The 21,176-nt window shown below is 41.1% G+C and overlaps 1 protein-coding gene and 1 long non-coding RNA gene across 6 annotated transcripts in view; both read left to right on the plus strand.

Moving 5' to 3' along the window:
- The window catches only part of PLPPR1 (phospholipid phosphatase related 1), a 121,095-nt gene that overhangs the window by 91,392 nt on the left and 8,527 nt on the right, over nucleotides 1–21,176 (plus strand). For all 5 annotated transcript variants that reach the window (XM_068176520.1, XM_068176519.1, XM_068176522.1 and 2 more), the window contains 2 exons: nucleotides 10,745–10,877; nucleotides 19,632–19,882. In XM_068176520.1, the coding sequence (XP_068032621.1) occupies nucleotides 10,745–10,877; nucleotides 19,632–19,882 (384 nt within the window). The remainder of the gene's footprint in view (nucleotides 1–10,744; nucleotides 10,878–19,631; nucleotides 19,883–21,176) is intronic.
- LOC137464937 (uncharacterized) lies at nucleotides 2,096–4,120 on the plus strand. The gene is made up of 2 exons (XR_010994494.1): nucleotides 2,096–2,182; nucleotides 3,141–4,120. It is a non-coding gene; the product is annotated as an uncharacterized lncRNA (long non-coding RNA).

The following is a 21,176-nucleotide window of genomic DNA, read 5'->3' on the forward strand; positions in this document are numbered from 1 at the left end:
ATGAAAATATTCAATTAACTGAATACATACAATGACAAACAATTTATTGCAGTCACTGGTTAACAAAACTTCAGACCTTTTCCATTTTCCACACAGAAAGTTTCATATTTCACCAACAGCCCCAGCTTTGCTGAATTTGTAATTGCATTGATAAATTCCTGTCAGATTCTGTTTATGGACTTTGTTTCATTTCTTTATCTTTATTTCTTCCCTGTTAGTATTTATTTCTTATATTAATTTTGCTTTTCATCCCTTTCAAAAGTTGATTAAAGCTGTACATTACATGTTTATTTTTAAATAGTGAGTGCTTCACCATAGTCTGTTTTAAGTTTTATTCTGCAGTAACTTTAGTGTATCAAATCATATTCTTGTCATAGAATGTGGTAAGAAGTATGAAAGAGATCTGCAGAAGAGGCTGTAGATTTTGGTGCAGGATACTTTCTGAAAAAAAACAGGTGTTTTGAAGTGGATTATATAATGAGTTTATAAAAAGCATCTGCAGTAACAGAGTTGTTTTGTGTATTGGATGTTGTTGCATGTCAAGGCTTTCATTTTACTTTGTACTGCAATGATAGATTATTTGAAAATGAAAAAAAAAAAACCAAAAAACCCCAAACCCCTACATTTTGGAGCTCCTCATCAACATAGTGTCAATGTTCAGGGATGTAGGTTTTGTAAAGGTACATGGAGGTTCACAGCCTGCCTTGATTCCAGAACAATGGCATTAGTGGGAGGTTTGTCCCTTGATTACTCGATACAACGTTGGGTAATGAGTGTTGCTCTTTATTTGGATCTTCTGTTTAAATACTTGCTCTGCCAGAGTTTGATGCTAACCTTTCAAATTTTGCTGCATTGGATCAGCATTTTCTTTGCTTTTTAGTAACTCAAGAAGCTTTTCTTAATTACTATTCTTTATGAAAAGCTGAGTTGGAATTTTGACTTGGCAGTGCTGGGTTAATGGTCAGACTTCACAATCTTAAAGCCGTTTTCCAACATGAGCAGTGCTGTGAATTCTTTGAAGAGTGGGTTTTTTTTTGTAGTTTCCATAGCCCATGTTAAACACAAAGAATGAAAGGCTGTAATGAATGTCAGGTAAAGTGATTGGGTGCTGAAGAGACCTTCAGCTCAGTGCTGTGTGGAGCTGGATTCTGTAAGCTAACCCATCCCATGCAAACCTGTGCAGGAATGCTAACCTGGGTCCACAAGGACGGTCATCACCCTGGGTGAATGGATCCAGGGATGGTTTAATTGGTACATTCTGCTTCTTGGGCCATGCTGTACTGTTACACTGGACACAATGCTCCACACAGAGAAGACATGGTCAGGGTCAACAGAGGGCTCTTGGCACCATGCTTAGCACCAGTGATCTCTAGATACAACCTCAAGGAGACAGCAGGTCAAACTTCCCTGGCAAAACATTTTTATTTCCATTTTTAATGCAGTATTTATTAATGTGTTGTTTAATCAAATGTTTTAATTTGTTGTATTGTTGTATTGTATTATTAGTACATAATTCAATTATTTAATGTCCAGTTACTTAATATTAATTTAATCTTCAACCAGGGCATATGTCAGAGGTTTTTCTGTCCTCCTGACTGGTGCTCATCCCAATGTCTTTATAGGAGTAACTTCACTTTATTTCTCATCCCCCCCTTTTCCTTGAGAGATCTTCTCTTTGCACAGTATTTTCACACTTTACTTCAGTTTGTAGCTGACTCTACAGACCAAATTTTGGCAATGGTCATCAATAAAAAGCTTATAAATTAGACAGAAATGAGATCAGATTCTCCCTAAACTCTGTATTGCATTTCCCTGCTGGTTAGTCCACTTAGAGTGTGAGTATCCTCATCTGTCATCCTGTACCCAAATGGATGCTGCCTCTCACTCAGCCTGTCCACAGCCTGGGAAGAGATATTTGATCCAATCAAATGTCCCAGGGATTTCAGTGCAAGGAGCAAATGCAGCCATTTCTATCTAGACCGTGAAGATTTGTAGTCTTTAAAAAAAAACCCTCCAAAAACCTCCACACAAACAGAAGAACCCACACAACTCTGCATCGTGGGATGGAGCGCTGTGTGCATTCACTGTGAGTTGAGTTGTAGCTTCACTCCCTACACTTGGCTCTCAGGAGGAATCACCAACATTGTGCAGCTCCACCATCAAGACATGACTTAAGTCAAAGGTAATGCCATTACCTTTGCAATTACTTGTTTCTGCACAACACTTACTGCTTCACTTCCTAATGGCAGAACAGTTGATTTGGCAAATGGTTGGTTTGATGTGGCAGCAAATTTGATCTCTCTGTGTTTTTTCACATTACCACTGTCCTGACACCTTACGACATGAGAGGAGTGATTACTGGTGGAATCCAGCAGCAAAGAAGTACTAGCTCTTCATAAAATCTAAGAGGGCTTCTGGAGCTGTGGAAGGTATCCTAGGGATCTGTATAAGCTCCCTCATCTAAGACACAAGCAGCATTAAGTGCAGTCCTGTGTGCATGGGTCTGGGGAGGACTCAAAGCCATGATTTCAGCAGAGCTTTGAGGTGTTATAGTGCTTGCCAGCCAAAAGGGAACATCTTTGTGAACTTAATGGAATATCTTTGTGTCTCTGTCATTTGGCTATGACACTGGGCATGGGTAAAATGAATGCATGTGTTTTATTTCTGAAAGCACTTTGCAGAAGTGCTGCTGTGGATTGGTACCACTGTAACTTCATTTCCCCGCACTTTTAGTGGCAAAATAAATGTGTCTGGCCTGGTTTTATGCAATTTTATTCATTGTTTTTTGAAACATTTCTCTAAGAATATTCTGGGATGACTCCACCACATTCATCAGTGTCCCTGAAGACTAGCTTTCCCTGTTACGGGGTTACTGCAAAGCAGCCAATTCCCAGCTGGTACTAAACAATCCTTCCAGAGTTCAGCACTGCTGCCTGCTCTGCTCCATCCAATGTGATTTATCTACCCACCCGAGAGAAGCAGAGAGGCTTAGGAACAGAGCCAGCTCACTGAAATGAATACTGAACAGTGGCAGAAAGCTTCAAGGGCACTGTTCTCACTGTTCTTCATTACCTTAAAGTGAATAGAAAGTTCCACTACCATTTTCACACAGGCTTTAGTTTCTTTCCTTCTGTTTTCAGGTGTGAAGTAGCAGCCTAGGTGTAATCTGTTAACTGTCCAGTGCTATTAATTTGTGCAAAGGAGTATTGGTTTTCAGATAATGTTGAAATCAGTCATACCGAACCAGTCTGATTATGAATTAGAAGCTGAATTACAGTGTTGATCTGAAGTAGGAGGAAATTGTTCCAACTTTTCTCTACAATCTGCACTTACCTCTCAAACTTCAGAAACATCCTTCTTCTCGATGGTTCTCCTATTCTGTCTTGATTCCTTGGCTTTGGCTTAACACAGCCATGTTACTACAGTGATTTAATCCTGTAAGGGAAGCCAGGGAACCCCTGCCTGTCATGGCTGATTCCCTTGTGGCTGCTCAGCAGCAGATGCCAGGAAAACCAAGAACATCTGACAGAACTCAGAGCTCTGCTACAACAGCTCCTTCCTGGCTTCTCCAGGCAGGAATCACCAGGCTCTGCTGGCGATGGTGCTGCCAGAAGGCACAGCCTGCTGTGCCACAGCCTGCTGCCTACCACACTTCACCCTGTGCTGGCACAGCTGACTGTGTCCTCTGCCAGTGGTGACGTTCCTGCCTCTCCTGAAGTCTTGCCAGGGCTCGTGAGGTGGTGAATGAGGAGCTGGGATACAAAGGAGTGAGGCAAAGGTGTGCCCTGTGTAAATGTTTATATTCTGCTGTTTGCACACCATTCTGGAAGAATAAATATGCTTTCTTGGTTTGATGTAAAACCTTCAGGCACTTCTGTTGACAGTGTCTCTGGGACCCTGTGGTGGTCCCAGCCACATGCCAGTTTGTGAGGAATAATGCAGGGCTGTGGAAAATGTGTATTCTCTTCATTAGAGCTCCAGTATAATTATTTTAGACAGTTTTACCACAGTGTATTAGGTTTTTGAGCACAACACTAAGACAGTTTTTGGTTTTGAGTAGGCTAGAATATAAAATGTGGATTTCAACCCTTTTGACTTAAAATAAAAAAGAGAAACAAAAAGCAATTTTCTTGTTCTGGAAAAGTACTTGCAACTATTCTTTGCTATTGTTTTCATTCAACAACAACAACCACCCACTCCAAAACAGAATGAGGTGAATGGAGATTGAACCCATTGAGTTTGTATCCTTGGAAAATTAAAAGTGAGCTGGCATTGCAACATTCAGCTGAAGACACTGTTTCATTGCCTTGTATAGTTTTGCAAAATACAGTATTGATTCCCAGGGCCTGAGAACACCTGTCCAGGGTCTGATGGCAAAGACAAGAGAATGTCTGGGGGAGCTCTCAGCTGCTCCCTCATCCTCTGGAATATCAATGATAGTGATGGTATCTGGGAAAAACCTCTGCCCAACCAGTCAGCCTTGGGTCAGAGCCCTGTCTGTGGATCACAGCAGAAATCCTGTGTCCTGGGGAGGATGTTGAGGCAGACCTCAGCCACCCCTTGCCTTCTAAGGTGCCTTTTCTCAATATAAATGTTGCTAAGTGTTTGCCATCTGGGTTTGACCATGCAGTGTCTCAGCTTCACAGTGTCAATACTGGGTCCTGAGGGTAGCAGATAGGATGGCAGATCAATATTCCTCAGGGGCTAAAGCTAAATGTGGGGGAGATCTAAGGAATTAAGTAATTCACAGCAGTAAGTGAAAGTCAATATAAGCCATGTTCTTAGTGGGGACTGTGAAGAAGAGGGAAACAGACTGTTCAGATCACAAGAGGCAACCTTGCAAGGGACACCAGCTTCAAAAAATGAAATGGTTTAAAAATTAGGCAAACTTTAACAATGAGGATAGGCAAACATTGAAGTGGAGGCTGTGGGATCTCCATCCTTGAAGTTATGAGCTCCCATGTAGAGTCTGAAGAACATCCCTATCCTGACTGCAGCTGCTCTAAGAAAAACTTCAGAGACACCACAGTAAAAAAGGGCAGAACTGCTTTTGGCCCAGCTCACTCTGGTGCTGATGAAATACCCTCTGGAATATTTTACAAAGGTTACCTTTTGGTGAAGAGTCCTCCCAGGGAGAGTGTGTGGAGTCATGCTGAAACTGGCTGATTGTGATTGAGAGCCCCACAACCCTCATCTGCTGCTGTTTTCTGTTTTTGACTGCTCTGCATGCAGCTTGTCTCACAGCCAGTGCCTTCCTCATATCCTCTCCTCCCCTTGGCTGCCTTTCGAATGCTGGAGACTTGATTAATTTGGTTATTTCTATTTGTGACATTAAAAATGCAGCCACACACATCCTTGCACAGGATTTGAGAAACGTCATACGGCTTGCTGAAACCTGTCCAGAACTGAGAGCAATGTCCCAAGATCTAACTTTAGTTTTATTTGCTGCAGAGATTTTTGTGTGTTACAGCATGTCCCTGGGTGGGGTTTCAGTGTAGAAAGTCGTGTTAATAAGGACCGACTGTGTTACAAGGGTGCTGTTAGAGTAAACAAGTCGAAGCATTTAAAAGTCTGCAGAAGTCAGAATAACATTAATTTAATACCTAGGAAAGACAGATAGGTCATGTCTGCACTTCACATAATTCTCCTTAATATAGGAACTCCGTTGTCTTCCTGTGATGGGAAATAACATCACTTGTACTTTTTCATGAAAAGCAGAAGAAGGAAGTAACTTTCACAGAGAGACAGACATGAGGCAGTCCTAAACTGTGGGCACAGTGGTGCATCCTGCATCTCTTCCATGCACATTGGCTGATGCTCCTCCTTCTTTATACGTGTGGAAGTGTGGAATTACAGCTGAAATTAAACTGAAATTCCCACGCTGGGGTGTGCAAACTTTCACACACCCCAGTGTTCACTGGAGTGTGAAAAAATTACAAAAATAGTGTTTTCACATTTGTCACGAGTGAGTGAGTGAGTGAGTGAGTGAGTGATTTAGTGAAGGGGAGGCGGGAGGGCTATGACTGTCACCAAAACTGCAGGAAAACAAAAACCCTCCAACAGCATTTTTAGTGCAAGAGAATCAAGGCATTACTTTCTTTCTGGCCAGGATGTTCTGCCCAGGATGTGCAACAGAAATAATTTCATTCTCACGTAGGCCGGGTGTGCAGAGAAAGTCGCTCCATGCCACACGTATTTTATGAAATTTTTCACAAACTTTATACAGTCAAAACCCACAGATATTCATTGGTTTAATGTTCACTGGTTTCAAGTTATGTAGTTCTTAGTATTTGGTTTCCTATTGCTTACAGATATTTTCACCTATGGTCCTAATTAGGTCCTTATTCTTCTCTCTCCTTTTCCAGACCGGGGTGTTGTTTGGAGTTGATGGTCTAATAATGGCCCTTGATGGCCGCTTCTGGCTGTTACCTTTGATGTATCTTCTGTTCTGCTCCCAGTCTGTTGAGATTTTTAGGCCACCAGACCCTGACGCGGTGGAACAGTGCCCTGAAGGAAAGAAACCCTAATTCTCTTCCCCCCGGGGCAAAGGTGAACATATGTTGGACTAGATGACATCAAAGGTCTATTCCAACCTAGTTCATTCTGTGATTATGTGAAAACTGACTAAAGTTATAAAATAATAAAAAAATATAATTAGGATATTTTTCAATATGAGGTACAGCCTCTGCCAGCAGCAGTGGGACAGCAAGGAGGCAGTCAGGGCAGATCCCACTGGAGAAGTGAGGTGAGCAGCTGGAGTAGCAGTGAATCTGTAGTGGTTTTCAAAGGGAAGAAAACAGAGGTGAGACTGGGGCAGCGTGACTGGAGCACAGGAGGAACCAGATTGTGGCACTCTACATGCACAGGAGTTTGGAGAAACATGACTAAAGAGAAATATTTTGGCTACTGGAGAAGTAAACAAAAGCATGGCAGGGGAATGAAGAAGGGATGCAGTCCTCAGCTTTGCTACAACATTTGAACTGAGGTACAAGGCCAATGTCCTGTACTGAGAAAAACTGATAAAAGGAGCAAAGGGGGTTAAAAACTGGGCCCTCCGTGCCTGTCAGCACCATCAATAATTATTCTTCTAAATTTAACACAACTCTTAAAGTCGGCTCCTCAACCTTGCCCCACCGCACAATTACCACAGGAGGGCAGCTCCAATATGCCACTGTTCTTCTACCTCTTCTTGGTTGTACCACAGATACAGATAAATTCCTGGATAGTTTATTTTAATTCATCCTCACAGAAACAGGTCTTCTTGATGTTCACATAATTTTTTTTTCTAACAAAGGTGTGCAAATGATCCTTTGTGTGAGTTTATCAGAAGGTGCTACAGGAAAAAAAAAAAAGATACCTCCTTTTAAAAGCAATAGTTCCATTATTTTGTTGATTAAATTGATACTTAAATTTACGAACTGTCACTAATCATCTGTACAGGAGTTCAGGGAGTATCAGGTGCTAATGCTGTGCTGAGAACTTGAAAGGGGAAGATGAGACATTTCACTGTCTGAAAATGTCAGCTGAAGGACTATCATGGATAAAAGACTGTTGAAGAGGAAAATGGACAGATAATTTTATCATCTGCTGGGTCAGGATGAGGCAGGAAATAAGTAAAATATGTGCAGCAGAGGGCTTTGAGAGCTGAACACTGAGGGGCAAGTATTTTATGACACTGACAGTAATGGGAAGGCAGTGAAAATTAAAGAAGTTTTCTCACTGAAGAGGTTGAAATCAGCAGAGGAAAAATGCCTGCTGGGTAGGTGCTTAAAATTCATACTAGGGCTTTGGGTCATTCTTGTATTTTTACCTGGTAGTAATAGGAAATGCAATGTGAGCAAGAGCTCTCAAGCAATATGTCCTCAGTGTAGATGAGCTGCTATTTTATTCAGGAAACCAAGAAGAAAAACACATTCAGGGCACTACCTATGCAATCCAGTGCAATTCTCCTGACATTTCTACTGTCTAATTAAGCCAGTATGATACAGAAGTTCATTAACATTGCATTGTTTTCCCAAACAGAAATAAAAACAGTTTGCTTGCTGTTTTCTTTTTCAACCCATATTTAGATACAGAGTCTATATTTAGATGTCAGCTACAGAACTAATTTGTAACCATTCCTGGAGTGCTGATTCTGTTTTGGCAGGAGCTGAGGTACTCAGCAGTGCCGGTGATTGATTCTGGGAGGCCAGCTGGACACCTTGGCTGGATGTGGATCCTGCTCATGCCGCATCATCATCAGGGTTTAAATCACGAGAATCAGTGGAGTTACTTGATTTCAGAAATACCTGGGGAAAAAAAAAAAAAAAAAACCACAAAAAACAAAAGTTCTTTGAGAGCTATTCAGACCACATTCAGCTGCACACAGACACATTAGCTTTCAGAATTAGGTGTCCAATTGCCCATTGAATTTTTAGGAAACAGCAAGGCTGACTTTCTAGAGAGCCAATATTAAGCATTTTAGAAAACAAATTTCAGCAACTAAATTCAGTGTCAGAGATGACATGACAAGAATAGTCCAGTTATGTTGAATCACTTTGTATCTCCACACAAACACAGCTTTATTACAATATGCCTAAACTCTGCATTAAACCAAAGGCAGTATTCATTTAAAAAAAATCAAAATTTGAACTGTTATGCTGTAGGAAATCTGGGATAATTCTGCTTAAATCAGTGGAATAGAACTGAACAGATTTACAGCCTGGCAAAATTTGCTCCTAAATCCAAGTGGAACTAATCTATGCACATGGGAGTTGCTAGGAGTATGCCAGACAGCTAGATTTATAGAAACAAAGATGGGAGTTGAAGCAGGAAAATACTCCATTAACATCTGATGTAAAGGAACTTTAAAGATGGATGTATAGTTACAGGATGACCATTAGTATTTTTTATGCCTAAGTCTCTCATATTTGAAAAGTTTAGGATACTTTAAATTTGAGTAGCCCCTGTGTTCATTGAGTAGAATTCCCTTAGGGTGTGAATCGTCTCTCATTGTGTATGTACAGCCCCGAGCAGACAGAGCCAAAGCAGTAATTCAAACTTCTGAACACTGTAATAATTCAAATAATAAATAGGTTGAAACAGAGTGTCACTTTCAAACTGCTTTAATGCAGATGGTCTTTTTCTTAATTCCCAGCCCCATCGTTAGTGAGCTGAGCTTATTGAACTGCTTGCCAATTCTGTTAAAAGCAGATGGAGTGAAACGGGATAAAGGCAATATTTCAGTGCAGCTCCCATGCATCAGCTCCCATCCAGATGCCATTATCGACATGCATTTTACAGCTCCACAGCTCTTGCTATCAGCGGGCAGAATTATAAAGTGGTTGAGCATACTTGGCTTGAATGTCAATAATCAATAAGGACACTCATCTGGCTTAATAAGGATAAAATGCTGCCCTTGAAACAGCACACCATTCTAGCAGTCAGAGTGAGCTAAGGTGACTTTCTTGATATTTATACTAACTCTGGGTGTCTGTGTCACCCTGTGTGTATGTACACAGACATTTCTGTTATGTATTTCTCTGACTGTTCCCTAACACTATGGATTCTCTTGTGTATGTCCTGCAACAATGTATTAAATTAATAATCTTGAGTGCTTCCCCTTAAAAGCTCATTTCTTCCACATCAGGCAGACTTTTTTATTTTAAAGACTTTAATTACAAACTCTGTCTTTCTAAAAGGGTTCCAGTTTCCCTTTCTAAAGCCTGCTGACAGAACATGATAGGTGATGTTTTCAGAGGTTCCTGCTGTGTGTGGACCATCATTGCCTCTAAAGCCTGTGATTAAATTCTGCCCAGCTTTAGTGAGGGTAGATAGGCCTCAGTGCCTATCTAACTAAATTAGTTCTAAGTGCTTAAGAAATTATCCTACTCCTATGGGAAGCAGTTATTACATTTATAGAAAGCATGAATGTCCAGATCATACAAAAATATGTAATACATAAGCACAGCTAACATCATGATCAGTGGTTCTGTGGAGACTTCATTTTTGTTAATAGAACATTTAGTCAAATATTGTTCTTTCTCACATGGTTTTAAAAACAACAATCCTTGGTTGTTACCAACATTCCTGGTCTATTATTGCCAACAGTCTTTGGCTGGCTCTGTGGCCATCCAGCTATCAGTGCTTGAGACATACACATTACCCTTATCTTCTGGGAACTGAGAGCTCAAAAAGGATCTCACTTTGAAATCTTATTTTGAGGGTCACAAGACAGTGGGCTGTAGTTATGGTAATCTTCCACCCTGGGCACAATTCAAATTTGGTAGCTTTTTTTGAAAGTTCAACAACAAAAATATTATTTCACTTGGGTTATTATTCAGACAAGAAAAATAAGTTTCCAAGGCTGTTAGTGAAAAAACAAATGCTTGTTAAACAGCAGAGTTTCTGGGAACACAGTGTCTCTGATATGCTCAGCTGGGGTTCAGTCCAGGTGCAGTTTATCAAGGCCAAGGCTTAATGAGCATTTCTCAGCTCTGCAGCCAGGGGAGGGGGGAGAGATGCACCACTACAATCCTCCCCATGAGTGAAGTCACCATCTCTGGGTCTCTGCACCACTGAGTGCAGGAATGATCCCACTCCAGGGTGGGAGCTGGGTGTGTGTCAGTCATGCTGAGCCCCACAATGCAAGTGCAGTGTCCCCAAAACACAGGGCTGTGTACCACTGTCTGTGGGCTGGAACTAGACATCCATATTTTAATGTTTGCTTATGTAATTTTTGACCTTCTTTTTCTTTCCCTGGCAGATTTTTATTGGTGAGATATCAATGTATTTCATAAAGTCAACCCGAGAAACCCTCATTATTAAAGAGAAAACTATTTTGACTGGAGAGTGCTGTTACCTGAACCCACTGCTTCGCAGAATAATACGTTTTATAGGTAAGCATCCTGTGCACTGCAAGCTTGGACCCTGCTTGCACCAAACCAGGACAAAACACCCTGACAAAATACATCACAAAATTAATTAAGCTGTGAAATCTTTGCAGGCATCTTCCACCTTAGAGGGATAGTCCCCTCAGGATTTCCAAGGTAACTTTCAAAATTTGCCATATCATGCTGGCTGGAGCGGGTTTAGATCATATTCTGCTGAGCTTAATGCTTTTTTGAGACCCTAAAAGAAAGGTTTTACCAATCAAATCCCTATGTGAATAAATCTGTCATTGCTAGTTTATGCGAGCTACCCATTTTAGTTACAAATTTGTCCTCACCAGCTCATCTATCTGGCAGCACTTTTCTTTTTAGCTCTAATTTTAGCATCCATAGCTCTGCCACATAATGTTCAGCTGAGCACAGTGTAAAATAGCCCAGAGCTCACTTCAAAATAATATTATTATTTCTATTGTATTTACTTTTTCTTAGCGCTTTCATTGAGTTAATTGCTGAGAAATGAAGTTCTGTCATTAAACCATTAGGAGGTTGCTTTTTATGGTGCTTGCAAACCGCTTTACCTTCTTCACACTGTTGACGAGTCCCAAGTTCATGTGTGGGATGAGATGTCTGGCTGATGGCTTGGGCCAGTGGCTCCTCAGATGGCTCCCCACTGGCCAAGAGGGGCTTTGCCATCACAGCACTACACTCCTTGTGCTCTCTCAGAAGTGAAACACCATCATTGCCTCTCACAGAGAGCTGAGCTCCAGTTAATGGTCTGACTTAGAGCAAGAAGCAGGGGAAAAAGATACTTCCAGCTGGAAGCATCTGGAAGGCACTTCTTCCCTATCACTGCTGAATTTCTGAGTTTTACCTGGAATGAAAATGTCTGCTGTGGCTGTGGCAGCTGTTGTATTGCTTCCATGGAGCACATCCCTGGCTGTAAGCAGGGGTACTTCCTCAGAGCACAGAGTTGAAGGTGCTAGCATATTCATCATCAGTAAATGTATGCTGCAAAGCAGGAAGAACCATGGTTTTCCTTCTCCTTCAGCTCTCTCTGTGCCTCCTGCTTTATGCCTGGAAGGTAGGGAGTGTAATGTGCCTTCTGCCACAATGGTGGTGGAAACAAACCACCTGTGTTTTGTTACTTGGGCCTGGTCTGCATGCTGCTAGTGGGAACAGAAAGACACTGAAATTCAGTTAAAACTAAAACACCCCTGAAAGTCACGTAACCTCTGGGATATATTGCTAGACAGCAAACTGCCAATAAAAGGGAAGCAGGGTACCAGTGTCCACTGGGCCACTCAGCTTTTTGACTGTTTCAGCACATTTGACATGTTGCAAAGTCCCAGTCAAACACTCTTGCCTGTGGGGTCAACACTAGAAGTCCTTAGATCATGGAGGCTAAGTTCTTGCTCAGTATATTTTCTTACAGTTAGCTTTATTCTTAAACATTCATGGTGTTGTTTCTCTTCTGGTGGAAGAAAAGGGGGTAGCAATGATACAGTGGACTCTCAGAGAGTAGTAGGACATAAACCGTGCTAGGGAAATGAATCTTGGCTTTGCAGCTGTGTTTGTTTTCCTGAAAAAATGAGATTAATATTATTAGGAAAGGCTTGAAGTCTTTGCCTTGTCTTAAACTACACTGTGTGCTTTTCTTCTAAAGCCTTTTCCCTGCCTCTGCAGTGAAATGAGAGAAGTAGAATTTGTTGGATGAAATAATTTATGAAAGGAACTGAAGATAACTGCATGCTTTTCATTTTGCATTTCACCTGTGTTTTGAAAACATGGCATGGACTGAGCAGCTGTACCCTGTGCTTGGATGATCCAGGGAAGTTAGCTCCATACAGTTGCCCACTCTAAAATGAAGCTTCCCAGGTGCTTGGCTGTGCAAAGAAAACTAGGTTGCTTGTACATCGATTTCTCTGTGTGCTTACTCTTGATAAACCTTAGGGCCAAAAGTTATAGAGCTGATTAACTAAGTTCTCTTCCCTAGCAAGCAGTCTGGCTTGTTGAAAAAAAAAGTTTGCTGCCAATTTAGTTTTGTTGCCCAAATGTTTGAGCAAGTCTTAATGAGTACCTGCAAAAAGCAGTTACTTAACTCCTTGGAAAATTGCCTTATAAGGCATTACAGTTTATATTAATCCAAAGGATGAGAAAAATCCTGCAATGTGTCTAGGCTCTCATGTGTCAGGAAAAATGAACACTACTGAATGACCCTGCAATGCACATAATGGAGAACTTTTGAGAGTTGCTGGTCCCAAATTTTAGGAGTGCAAAGAGGCTTTTTCTCCCCTCCCACCCAACTCTGTAATGGAAGTTGCTGGGAAGAGATAGGATTTTAAGAACTGTAGCCTAAATGTGCTTTCCACAAAACAAGTAGAAAACTGTAGATACTTCACTGAACGTTCATTTATATTTTGCAAGGAAAAAGATGCAAAAAGGGAAACTTTAAGCTGTCTTTTGGTCCTGTGAAAAACAAGGACTCTTGTAAAATGCAATCTCTGTTGAATCTTCTGGTTGCTAGACTTGAGCTTTTCTGCTCTTATTTTACCTTTATGTATACAGAATTAAGGACTTTTTTGCAATTTGAAAGTGGAGCAAAACAAAACCCTACAGCTTTTCTGGAATGCTAACAAAGCCCCATGTTTATTTTGTTTTTTTCCTATCTTGTTTACTCTTCTCTCTGTTGATTCTCTCCTTTTTTTCCTCAAGGTCTCAGCACGTGTCTGTTTCTTCGAGCCTCCCCTCCTGAGTTTAGTCGAGACTCTGAAGTTGAGCTTTGTATTTAATCTCTCCCTGATTATTTGTCTGCGTGAAGCAAAGCCACATTTTTTTCTTGCTTCCTGGCCCAGACCTGAATTCTTCCTGCTGATTGACATTTGCTTTTGTGGCAAGAGACTGCCTCTCTCCTTGCTGGAATGTATATCAAGTCCTATATTGCAGCCTAGATTGGTGAAACCTGTTATGTTCTCTATATTTAGAAAAACACTTTCTTTATCAGTGAAAAAAAGCTGCCTCAACTTGGAAACATCAGACTTTGATGTATGCTACATTTTTTTTCTATCTTCCTCTATCTTTTACAGCTGCTTTCACAGACTTTTTTTTAAGGTTTTGCGGTCAAACTAGTGGTGTGCAATTGCTTCAGAAAAGTTTTTTCTAAAATATTGCTGCTGCATTGCTTTACTTCAGGCACATCCTCTCTCCTCCCTCCTCTCCCCACCCTTCCCAGCAGTTCTGCCATCAATTTCTGATGCCAAAACTTGCTATTTATGTGCTGAACCTTTTAGAAACTAATTGGTAAGGATGGCTGTTTCCTGGGCCTCTGCCTCTTCTCCTTGTCTCCCAACTTGAGCATACACAGCCTTTTGTATATTTATTCAATCTGTCTTGCAATTTCACATTCAGCACTTTGTTAACATCATTGCACCTTGCATTTGCTTCTGTGTTCTACTTAATCCTTTGTATTGCAAATAGAGGTCATAAAATATTTTAGTGAATGGTTTCAGTAAAGGTTTAGTCGTTTTATGCACAGCTGCTATCATACCCCTGGGATCAGGGATTCAGACCTCCCTGACTCAGTCTAACAGGATGACTATGGTGTGTATTGTGTTGCATTTCATTATATTAGGTTTCTAATCCATGTGATTAAGTTGTCTACCTGCAAAGCCCTGATTACATGCAAGTAGCCCCATTCTAGTCCAGTTATCTAGAAATTCAGCAGCTTCATCAGCTTGTTACCAGTGGCTTTTACTTCAGATGCACATAATTTGCTGTTAACAAATGGTGCAGATCAGCTTCTGTTGACAACTTAATCTAAAGCATGGTGACACTTGACAGTGGGCAGCTAAATAATTAAATTAGGGCTTTATTTCAGCAAATTAATATTTTAGTTCAGCAAATAAAGGTTTACAAGATTTATACATGCATTGAGTTTATTGTAATAGGATAGATATACCCCAGAGCTCTGATGTCAGTTCCCTGAGCAGCTGCACGAGACAGCTTACCTGATCTTGTCCTTCTGTCTGCCTTGCATCTGAAGTTCACTGTGAAACAGTGCATGCTCTGTTATTAACTGGCTGCCTTTCCATTGGGCTCAAGCTGTATTTGGGGGTATTGCCCCAAACCTAAACTGCTGCAGCAGCTCGAACTACTGTAGATGTTATCACTGAAGACTCTCCACAGTGAAGAACAGGTCACTGTGCTGGGGACACATTAGCCCATACTGTTCTCTTTGATACTAGGCTCTGAGCTGGCAGCTGCCTGCATGAAAACTGGTGGTTGTGAAAGCGGTGAGGGAGGATACCCTCTGCATCTGTCAGGAGGAGTCTTAAGCCTCCAGAGGAGTTTTGCACTGGGAACTGAATTTCTTCTGGCATGGTCAGACTCAGGAGGTAGTAGATTCCTGGAGTAATGGGCTTTATGGGGTTTCCAGTAGAAGATCATAGCCAGTTTTAGAATGAGGTTATGAGTGCTCAGAAGCTTGATTTTTGAACTTGTTCCTGATGCCATGGCAACAGGACAATAAATTCCCCTGCAACCCTCATCTCTCCTGTTGTAAAATGGATTAATGATTACAGGTGACTTTTAACACACCCTTTAAGATGAAATGAAGGGTGGTTTAGCAGAGTCTGAGTCACAGGACTAGAAATGTATGGCTTTTTTGGATGCACAGGATTCTTACAGCAAAACATAAAAAAATCAGCTGAGGATCAGCATTCCTGTAGAGCCCTGAGTCCTTCCAGGGACACTCTCCAATGAAACTCTAATCTTCCTTAAAAAACAGAGGGGTGGGAAAGGGGTTAGGAGAGTATGAGTGTGCATGTGAAATATGAATGCTTTACGAGCAAGTTAGGTTAAGAGTGACAAATTCAGATAATTGGGACAGAGAGGAGTGCCTAAATAAATATCCTTGGTAGAAAACATGATGATATGTTACTGAGGAGCTGAGTTTCTGATGTCTCATGAACCTTTCAGTGCATTGTTTCTTTTGTCACTTTATTTAAGAGTTTAATGATTTTTCTTTAATAAAGCCTTCTACTTCCTGATTCTCATTTCCACCCACTGCCTTCTCAATTGTCTCTTCTCAATGTCTTTTCAGCTGCTCTTCTACAAGTCCCAAGGGGGGTTTTGTTGAGTTTTGTTGTGATGGTGATTTGGTCTTTTTTTTTTTTTTAAATTGGTAGCATTTTAAATGCCTCTAATAGCGAGAGAGTTTCCACGGAGACAACAAGCAGCTGCAGTGACTGATGTTATATAGATTCAGGGTGGAAAAAGAGAGCTTGAACATGAATTGCAGTGAGGACAGGAGTTCTACTGAGGCTACAGTGAGTGAGAAGAGCTGGATTCTTCTTCAGGGCAGATGCCTCTGTTAGAAAAAGCCATAGAGCTGGAGGTGGCAACACTGATGAACTGCCACAGAAGGAGCTTGATAGGAGATAGAACATGAGAATAGGATGTGTGGCTCAGAGCCCAGAAGTCAGGGGTTCATTAAAGACTTTCTGACAGTTATTTAGAGGAGTGTGTAAGTGAAGAAATTACAAATTAGGCATTCAAAAATGAAGCTGCTAAATACTTAGACTTTTCTGCCAAGGCAACTGTTAGTTCAGGTGAGATGACGCGGGAAAGTCAAGCTTCACTTCGTCTATCCTCAGCATTTTTTAACAGGACTTTCCTTGTTTTTTTTTTTTTTTTTTTTTTTTTTTTTTTTTTTTTTTTTTTTTTTTTTAGCTTGAACATTTGTCTAAGGTTTTTCTCATTGTAGGTAAAGATATGTTAAAATCTGATCTCTGTTTTCTTGGACTATGGTGCAGCTGAGAGAGTAGCAGGGAGTACAGCCCTCTTATATTTGGTCTAAACTAGTATCTCTCCCAGTTACATTCTGCTTATTGTCTTGTGTTCTAGGCACTTCTTTCTGTCTGCTCTTGAGACACAAGAACAGCTGTGTCTCAGTACAATGAGAAGAAGTCAGGAGACCTTTCCTGACATAGCTTCTGCTTCTTTAAGGCCTCTTTTTGTAGCCAGACTATGTGTCATGAGTGGCTGAGGGGAAAGATTGGCTTTATGTAATTGCAATTAACCTTCATCCTTTCTACTAGTGAGCAGCTGTAGGTCTGCTTCCCATGTGGCTTGCACTGTTCCCATCTTTTCTCAGCATATGTCAAGTTCTGCCCTACAGTTCATCCCCAGTTTTTATGGCCCAGAGTGAGCACACTGAAACAAAGCACTTGCTGCTGAGCAGGATGACACCACCTCCCATTACACCTGAGTGTCAAAGTCTGGAAGAGGCATGTCTTCTCCCATTCTTTCTCTCTGACATTATATCACAGATGTGAGCTGTATGACCCTGAAGAGCTGGGGCTAGTTGCCCTTCCCATGAAGCCTTTCAGAGCCGTTTGTCTGCCTCTAAAAAGCTGGCAGTCATATCACTGCGTTTTTGTGCTCTGGTCATTTAGTTTAGCTGCTGTAGGTCATTGAACAAATCCATTGAACAGATGGATTCCTGAGGTACAAAAACCATCAGGGGACTGTCCAGCACTGTGCAGGCATGCTGGCATTACAGCCTTTAAATCAATTACAGCCAGCCCTTGCTCCAAGTCTCCAGAGATGTGAGGTGTAATCAGCCTGCAAGGGTCACATTCCTGCCAGCCAGACTCATTGCTGCACATAGCTGTGATTTTCACAGAGCACAGCTTGGCAGAACTGTGAGAGAGGACCTGCAGCAGACAAAATGCACCACAGTCAGAATGTGACAAAGGTTTCAGCCATGGCTTGCCCTGCTCTTCTCCAGATTACTGCAGGCCTTGGCAGCTGCGTTTGTGCCACCACTTTCTGTGCTACCAAGTATTAAGAAAATTCAAGTTTTAAAACTTCTTAATGGAGAGAAATACCTTTGTATATATGCACTTCCTAAAGATTGAAATAGTTTTGTGTATCTCATGACCTTTTCCTGAAATATCTTCGTTCTTGGCTTGTACTTGCACAATAAAGAGCATGAGCCAGACTGCCTGACACTTAAATTTCCTCTAATTATTTTAAAGGCTGGGTAATAATCCTCCCAGCACTCCCTGTAATTTGCACAGCACATCAGAAAGCTGCTATTTAAAGCAAGCTGTGCCAAAAAAAATTAAAATTTTAACAGAGAGCTGTATATAAAACAAGATTCCTCTCTGTCATAACCAGCTGTTTCACCAGGCTGAAAAGATACACTTCTGCCTTTTTCCTTTGAACTTGCTTGTGCACTGACTAATGTAGGTGAGAAGTTTCTGATGGCTGTGGAAAACCATGGATTTGAAATATTACCAGAGGGATAAAGGAAATAAAGGAGTAGTCTCTGTGCTCTTCTTTTAAACACACTTAGCAAGATAAATGGGAGGAAAACTGTCACATCATTGAAAAGACAGGGGCCAGTCCTGCAGCCTAAAACCAGAGGAAAGCACCCTCCCTCTTTGGCCACCACCAGCTTTTTAAATCCATTATCACATACCAGTTCATTAATAATAAATAAAAACAAACATGCATGAAGAATAGTAATACATTCATCCTCCAGAATCATCTTACTGTGTGATGCTCCTTGCTGACCTTGGGGAAGGATGGTGAGGAGGAACAGCTCTGCAGTCCTGCAGCCCCTCCAGGCTGTTTCCCAATGGAAGGGCTCTTCCCATCAGCACCCCAGCGAGGGATCTGTGCCACAGTGACACCAAACCATCTCTCTAACCCACTGGCACAGGCAAACCCCACTCAACATTTGTACCACATATCCATTTTAGTTATAATTTTATTTTGTGTTACTGCCTGTACATGCTGCATTATTTTGAGTCCCTCATATTTTTTGTGTCTCAGACTAGAACAGCCCTTTAATCTGTTTTTTAATTCAGTATAAATAAGCAGTGAAGTGGCACCACCACAGTCATGGTGGTGCCAGCTCTTAAGATTTTATCACAGCTTTCCTAAGATGATTTCCCTCAAGCTCCAGCTCTTGGTCATGTTTAAATACATAACAATCTCAGATAATTTATAATTTAATGACTTTTGCTTACAGATCTACTTAAGGGAAAAAGCAAAACTGCATGACCCTCAATATTCCTACATCAGAAGCCAGTATTTATTTGTTGTATGTTTTTGTGACACTTTAATCAACCTTAGTAATGAGAAGGGGAAGAGGAGATCTGATTTATTCTTTCAGAACATTTAGATTTGGTAATTTTGCAAACCTGCTGTTCTGTACCTTTGGTATGTAGCCATTACATGCATCTGAAAGATCCTCAAATGTTCATAGCAGCTGTAGCAGGTATTGATAACACTCAAGGGGAGTCAGTGAAGGATGTGACAACTGCAGTATTGATCAAGAGATACTTCACAACCCTGGAAAAGCTCCTGCATTCAAGTGAATACTTTATCTTACAGGATTGTGGTTATGTGCTCCTGGTGACATGAGCTGAATTGCAGCTGTCTTCCAGAGTAAAGCATTGGGTTGCTTCCAAAAGTACACCCCAAGTATTGCTAGGTCAGGATTGTAAATTTTCAACATCGAGGTGGTAAATAGTCAAAATCCAAAAGGTACTTAATCCTAGGTAGTATTGTTAGATAAGAGATGTATTGTGTCTCAGCACTGCACTGCTCTTTCAGGTTCAGAGATCCCATTTTTTTTTGTCACAGATTTGCTGTAAGTATTTGATATTACTCTCATTATGTCCCTCCCTCTCAGGTACAGCAACATTTTCTAAACCTGTTTGAATAATCACTATTTTTAACCTTTCCTCACAGGAGTGTTTGCATTTGGACTTTTTGCCACTGACATTTTTGTAAATGCTGGCCAGGTTGTGACTGGAAACTTGGCTCCCTACTTCCTGACTGTGTGCAAACCCAACTACACTGGAAATGACTGTCGGGCCCACCACCAGTTCATAAACAACGGCAACATCTGCACAGGGGATGTGGAGGTGATTGAAAAGGCCAGGAAATCCTTTCCATCCAAACATGCTGCTTTGAGCATCTACTCAGCTTTATATGCCACGGTGGGTGCCAGTGATGACTGCTGACTTGCATGAGAGGTTTCTGTATTTTCTAGATGGGGCATTTTTCATACAATGGATTTTTAGAGAAAAAAAGGGTTGTTTTGGGGGCAGCTTTTTTCTTTATCAGAAGGGGAAGATCCCCTTCTCTCTCCATTTTACCAATCCTTGTATAAGCAAATGAAATGCTCATTTATTTTTGAGGCACTGCATGTGGAGGCACGAGGTCTTAAACTTGTCTTCACTGCTGATTTTCTCGTTCAATTTTCTCCCTGCCCCTCTATCATGAGCATTAAAATGAAGGTGGTCCTTAAACATCTTCTGGGTCCCTACATTTGTTCACATGCCATGTGTTGTTGAACATTTAAAATTTAAATTGTGCCCTTTCAACAGAGGTCTGAACTTACGTTGAATTTTGCTTCCCTTGTTTAGGACCTGATCTCACATTGCAAACAGGGTTCTAATAAAAATCAGTGCCAGAATTTTGTTGTTATCACAGAGAAATGCACCCCAGCTGACAGACTGACAAGGTGACACTGCCATGCAGACAGGAAGGAAATGATGAAGTCTGATGAAACAGATCAACTGCTCCTGTGTTCTTGGCTAAAGTTTCTGCAATTTTTAAAAACTGATCCAAGAATCCCACTAACAAAGCAGAAAACCTTGGTGGTTTTACCATAAAGATCCAAGGACTTAACCTGGTTCTGATGTAAAAATGCATTAACCTAGGTATTTTCTCTCCCTATAGCTTGACTTGGAGTAGTGTCAGAGTCTGTCTGTTGTTTATAAGTATGCAAGAAAAGCCTTAAAGTTATTAAAGACAGGGTATTTACTGAGTATTTTGCCTGGTGCTCTTGGTAGCAGATAAATGAAACACCACATTATTACTTCTAAAATTTAGAGTCCACCCACTGCTGTTTCAATATCCATCTGTTTGCACTGAATGTTGTGTGAATAATGATGGAGAAATAAACTGTAACTCCTTTGATGAGGATTTGCTGGGAAATGTTTGGAAAGCCTGTAACATTTTGTGCACATTACTTCTGAACAATGTGCAACCCTGTGTGAAATACAGCCCACAATATATTCAACATGGTTGTAGCAGCTGTTTGCACCATGATAAACTCTTAGGTGGAAGTTCCAGGGTCAGGCATAGTCCTGGTTCTGTCCTAAGCTAATTACATCCTTTCATGGACTTTCCCTGCCCAGCCTCCTTTGTTTCCTAGGAGGGCAAATTTTCTACAACAGGCTGACTTCTACAGCTGAAGGGTAATGCTGTTTTTCTTCCTGAACCTAA

The sequence above is a fragment of the Anomalospiza imberbis genome, chromosome Z, assembly GCF_031753505.1.
Source record: "Anomalospiza imberbis isolate Cuckoo-Finch-1a 21T00152 chromosome Z, ASM3175350v1, whole genome shotgun sequence".
Lineage (NCBI taxonomy): Eukaryota > Metazoa > Chordata > Aves > Passeriformes > Viduidae > Anomalospiza > Anomalospiza imberbis.